General features: G+C 43.3%; 1 protein-coding gene across 1 annotated transcript; it reads right to left on the bottom strand.

Moving 5' to 3' along the window:
• Nucleotides 1–2481: 2481 nt before the first annotated feature.
• LOC308610295 (UDP-N-acetylglucosamine--peptide N-acetylglucosaminyltransferase 110 kDa subunit-like) lies at nt 2482–5622 on the bottom strand (the record flags this gene model as incomplete). Its single annotated transcript, XM_081259484.1, has 1 exon — nt 2482–5622. One exon carries the CDS (start codon nt 5620–5622, stop codon nt 2482–2484), a length of 3141 nt encoding a protein of 1046 aa, XP_081115610.1.
• Nucleotides 5623–6271: the final 649 nt, after the last annotated feature.

Here is a 6271-nt window from a genome sequence, read left to right as displayed (position 1 = left end):
AGCCATTAGAAAATCATCCTCAGGATGATTCTCTCTTTTATGTTTTTTTTTCTCTCTCTTTTATGTTTAAAAGCCTCATCGGTTAAGTCAAAATGTTCCTCTTCATCTGAAATATTTAAATTAATTAGCTCTTTCGGTTTAGGAAGTGGCGACACAGTAGCTGATAATACAGACTTTTCTTCTGTCAGAGGCTTATGTTTTTCTGACTTTACATTCAAATCAACACTATCATGAGAAGAACCTAAACATATTTTTATCAGATTCCACAAACTAAATGTAACAACGGCAGTATGAGTAGGCAGGCCCTCGAGACTCATAATAATTTTTTAAATCTTCTCCAACTTTCTGCCAGATTTCTATGTCACAGAGCCGCCATCAGGAAACCAGGGAGATACATCATGGATATGCTGCAAAAATTCAGTCAACTGTGAGGTAGAAACTTTATTACCCCGAGCTTTAAGCATCGAAAGTAAAACCGGAGCAAATAATTCACGCTCCTTTGAGCCCTTTTGCCCCATCTTATTTTACTTCTGACTGTTGCCTTATGCCTCTATTAGTCTCACTTTTACTCGTGTCCACACATATTTTGCATAAGGGTTCTCTTACCTGCACTTTCTTTTTCTTTTAATTGCCTTCACACTTCAGGTCCCTGTTCGGGCGCCACTTGCCGCGGACCAGCCTCAGAAAGAGGATTTCACCGCCCAGGGTCAGAAGGGACGGGGTAAGGAACTGAAGTAGCACCGACGAATGGGGTCAGAAGGACCAAGACAACTGATGGTTGCAAGGCTACAGTTGCAGATTATATAGACTAGAAAAGGGAAGGTTGCCAGACGGTGGTTTACATTATCTAATGACTGTCTCCACTCAAGGTTAACTTCCCTGGGAGAAAACCCATAAACCCAGAATCATCCAAAATAACCTGCACGTGCAGGGGGGAGACAGCTTTGCTTGTCTCATTTTACATTCTTTCTGATTTCTGGGCCCTGGTGATTTATCTCCCGTGGACTGGAACAAGGAGGGGAACAAGTAGGGACAGTCCCTTCGAGCAGCGGCGGCATGCCTGGCATGTCCGTAGCCTGCTCTCAAGGCTGACTGCTTCCCACACATATGTTGGCTTGTTTAAGCCTCAAGCCCTCGATCCTTTGTTGAAATACAATAATTTCATTCCTATGGTTTTCAATACCAAAAACTCAACCTCCAGGAGGGCTAAAGTCTAATTTGTACTCCAAACCAAGTAGCAGTGCAGTTCGCTACTACTGAGGCTGAATCCATAAAGACTTCAAGACCACGACCAGAAGACAAGTTATTATATATAATACCCTAGAAGGCCTGAAACATAATTATCATATACATAGCTGGTCCTTCAGAGCTTTTTACCTATAACATGTTTTTTGATGAAAGTTATTTAATGTACTGGAGATAACTGTGAATTACTGATCAAATATTTGAATACTTATACTTACCTGGAATTTCATTTCTGCTGAAAGAAAAAGGAAGAACAGGACTCACCTAAAAAAATACAAACTTGAGGAATGAAAGTAAACATCTTATCACACACTATCACTTTTGGAAGCAGCATAGAGGGGCAGTCAACAGTAAAACACTGGTGAAATAGGACAAAACTCTAGGCCAAAAATCCATTATTATTATCATCAGTGACAGTACCACAACTGTGCCCTTCATAATTAATAAGCACTCCTAAGAATCTTCATTTGGCACCAGATGATGTGTTTAAGAGAAACACTCTGGGAGGTTTTGAATCAGACTTGGTTTTGTGTTAGCCAAGTTACAGGAGAATTTTTAAAGTGGGGGGAAGAGAAGAAGGAAACGGAGCAGAAAAAGAACTGAAGCCATCATCTACAAACCAAGAAAGCACCGAGAGTTCCAAACGTTATGTCAGACACTAAAGTGACTGATACAGGCTCAAGTGGTTTATAAAACCTATAAAAAGACTACAGCAGCAAAGTCCCCATTTATCTGTAGAGTTCAGAAACTAAAACAAGGAATATTTCAGCTTAACATCTTATCTCAAGAGAATCATACACACTTCACATGTATAAAAATACCTGAAACCAAACATTTTTAAAAGCTCCAATACCCAAAATATAAAGAAAAATATTAATTCAGAAGACTCAATCAATCCATGATAATCACAAAACGGCTGGGCAATCTCTATCTCCCTCCCACACTAACCATCCATTCCCTGGAAGACCAAGGGAGATCAGACCTTCCAGACTTACCTTCCAGACCTTCCAGACACCTGGCTGTGCCAAAATTCGATGGAATCTCCTTGTGGAACAGCAGTTTCCCATCTCTTGTGTCTCTCCCTGTCATGATCATGCAGGAAGCAAGTCTGGCTGTGCTATTTCTTATCATTGTGTGTCACCCATCTGCAACATGCTATTGAAAAAGTAGTTCCCTTTCCTCCAGAAGGTTGAGGCTCAGCTACAGGGGTAATTCTCCTGGGCACACAGTCATGATTTAGGCCAACTCAGTGACTTCAACAGGCTTAATCATGTGATCGGGTTGGTTTCCAGCTGCATAATGCTCCCACATCTGTAGATAGAGCTGCTCTAGTTCCATCGTGTACTGTTTGGTGTTGAACAGAGGGCTAGATGTTCTCTGCTTCCAGACTTTGCCACGAATTTTCTTCAGGTATTCGAGATCAGTTCCCAGTTTCACAGCTATCTCTTCATATTCTTGTCTATTTTGAGCAATCAGCTCAAGACAGCCTAAACAAGTGAGCTGGGAAGCTGCAACTCGGGAAGCAAGAGTCTCTCCTGGCATAGTCACCATGGGGGTCCCTGCCCAAAGGACGTCCATCCCTGTGGTGTGTCCATTACAGAGTGGAGTGTCCAAGCAGACATCAGCCAGCTGGCCTCTCCGAACATGTTCCTCTTTAGGAGCAACAGGGGAAAAAATGATACGGTTCGGGGGAAGGCCCATATTCTGTGTGTACTGTTGAATATTAGCTTCTCCTGCTGCTGGAAAACACAACAGCCACAGTACACTATTGGGAACACGCTTCAGAATATTTGCCCACATCTGTAAAGTAGATGGGTCAATTTTGTATAACTGATTAAAGTTACAGTACACAATGGCATCTTCCGGTAACCCATACTGAGAACGTGTGGTTACAATAATGGTACGGGGAACCTCCTCTCCAGTGGCAGCCTTATTGTTGATCAGGGTAGTTGCCAGTCCATTGCTAATACTGAATCCATTAATTGTAATCTGAATTTGTCCTCTGTTAATCATTTCAATAACTGCTTCTGCAACAGTATTCATAGGAATGACAGGCATATTAAGAGCTGTATTACTGCTGTCTGCGTTGTCTTCTCCATCAGGACATTTCATCTTGACTATTTGCACATCTGATAGACTATCAAGAAATGCTTGGAGGTCGATGCCATTCAGCACAATCCGATTGTCATAAATGTGCCCATTGGACTTAACATCGATGACGGCTTTTTTCTTCAGGTGAGGGAACATATTAGCATGATCACCAATAAAGAAAGTATGGGGCATATAAGCCAGTTTCTCAGAATACTGCTCAGCAACTTCAGCAGGTGAAGTTTCCTGATCAGTGATGATATAATCCATGAAAAGCACGCCACTAGTCCCAGGGTACCCCAGCCACATTGCCTGAATAGGAGCTGGCCTGAGAGCAAAGAGTTCATTTCGAGCACCCCTGGTATAACCGTTCATGTTTACAAGGATGTGTATACCATCTTGATGGATGCGATCAGCTGCTTTCCCATTGCATGGAATCTGAGAAAGATCAATGAAATGATTGGCTTCTGCCATCACCTTCGCTCGGAAGTTTGTGCCATCATGTGGGCTCAGGGCATAACAGAATATCTCAAATTTATCAGGATTGTGCATGCCTGGAATAGACTGCATAAGATGAGAAGTAGGATGATCCCCAAAGTCAGAACTCACGTATCCTACACGCAGTCGACCATCACTGAGCTTCAAGTCTTTTGGATGTTCATACGGCGGTTTATGAAGGACACTTATGTTAGCCAAGCAGAGGTTCCCATGCCTCTCAGCAATAGCCTTCCTGAAGCCATGAGAAAGAGGATAGAGCATACTATGATGAGGCTGCACAGAAGGCAACCTATTCTTCTCCAACTGGTCAGCCACAATGCTGGCCAACTTCTTCATTCGCTCATCATAGTCTGTCCAGTCACAGACAACCTGCAGGCAATAAGCCAAATTACAGTAAGCGTCAGGAAAATCAGGTTGAAGCTTCAGAACAGTGCGATAAGAAGCAATTGCTTCTGGAATATTCCCTGAATCCTGGTGAATGGAAGCCAGATTGCTGTGGGCATCCGCAAATGCAGGGTTGATCTGAATGGCACGAGTATAACACTGCAAGGCTCCCTGAACATCCTGCATCTCCCATAGAGTGTTTCCCATATTACAGTAGGCCTCAGCAAAGGTAGGACTGATTCGAATAGCCTCCTTGTAGTGCATCAGAGCTTCGTGCAGTTTTCCCTGCTGCTTCAATACACTTGCTAAATTTGAATGGGCATCAGCACAGTCTGGGCAGAGCTCTAATGCTTTACGATACAAGCGAACTGCCTCTTCACTGTTTCCCTGTTCTCCTTTGATGTTGGCTAGGTTATTCAGAGAGTCTGCATGGGTGGGACACAGCCGGAGAGCTGTATGATAACAATCTTCTGCTTCGGCAACACTGCCCTTCTCTTTGAGAGTGTTGCCTAGGTTGCAGTAAGCATCAGGGAAATGTGGTTGCAGTTCAATAGCTCGCCTGTAGGCGTCTATTGCCAGATCCATCAGGCCTTGCTCATAGTATACACAAGCCAGGTTGCCATGTACCACTGCATGATTCGGACTCAAGCTAAGGGCACGAAGGTAAGCTGCCACAGCTCTGTCAAAAATCCGTGCCTCATTGAAGACATTTCCTAAATTGATATGAGCATCCAGGAAATTGGGGTCAAGGGTGACAGCCTTTTCAAAGTGATGAATTGCAAGCCAAATCTCCCCTTGTGCATTGAAAACACAGCCAAGATTACTCCAAGCTACTGCAAAGTTCGGTTGCGTCTCAATTGCTTTCAAATAACATGCCTTGGCTTCTTCTAAGCCACCCAGGGCTTTGAGCAGGTTCCCCAGGTCACTGCGAACACAGTACAAATCAGGATTGTACTGAAGAGCAGAGACGTAAGCTTGTGCTGCCCCTTCCATGTCGCCTGCTGCTACCAAAGCGGCTGCCAGGTTAATAGAACCATCGATGAAATCTGGTTTGAGACGCAACGCATGCCGGTAATGCTCAGTTGCTTCCTGCAACTGCCCTCTTTCCTTGTACACATTCCCCAAATTCGAATAGGCTTCTGCCAGAAGAGGGTTCTGTTTAATTGCCAGAGTACTAAAGTGGGCAGATCTGTCCAGCCTTCGACACTGGAAGTGTATAGATGAAAGTAATAAAAGTACACCAGTATTGCCTGGCTCTTGTCTCCAGAGCTGCATGCAGTGTCTCTCAGCTGCCTCAAAATCTCCTGCCTGATATTCTCGATGTGCCAACTCAGCTAACCCTTGGAAGGAAAGCATACGTTTCATTGCTTCTGTGCTGTCGGCCATGTTGCCCACGGAAGATGCCATCTGGAGCTTCTGGAGAGAGTGAAAAAAGGGGGTAATTGAGTCCCGCTGCCGCCACTACTGGCAAGAATGTTTCTAGTGGTAGCAAACACGAGCGCAGCAGCCGTACCACTGCTTTGGCAGGCTTAAGCGGCGGCAACAGTTACAGGCACCGAACCTTAGGAACTCTGGTTGGCCATCTACCTCTCATGCTCTTGAAATCTTAATTCTTAACCCTGCCCTCTTTCACCATTTTTCTCCTAACCAGGGAAGAAAAATTACCTATCCATGTGCCTTAGAAGAAATCAAAAGTCAGTAGGCCAAACACTTTTTAAAATATTGTTTTCTGTCCAGTTGGAAATGAAATACATGATTGACTTTTCCTCATCATTCATATAGTCAACGTGGAAAACATTAGGGCCATGAATTTCAATACAGTAAGATGAGAAAATTTTTACTTGGCCTTCCCAAACCACTAATAAGTATCCGATGTTGTATATAATGCTAAAATCTTAGAGACTGAGTTTGATATTTTAAAAGTTCTGAAAACATTAGCTAATTTCTCTTCATCAAATTTCTCATGACTCAAACCTGAGTATTACTTTTTAAAAGATAAATTTATTTATTTTTATTTATTTATTTTTATTTTGGCTGCGTTGGGTCTTCAGTGCTG

This window comes from Mesoplodon bidens, assembly GCF_964165515.1.
Source record: "Mesoplodon bidens genome assembly, contig: HAP1_SCAFFOLD_289, whole genome shotgun sequence".
Classification (NCBI taxonomy): Eukaryota; Metazoa; Chordata; class Mammalia; order Artiodactyla; family Ziphiidae; genus Mesoplodon; species Mesoplodon bidens.
Note: the sequence above shows the minus strand (reverse complement) of the source record. Positions and strands in the feature narration are given on the sequence as shown.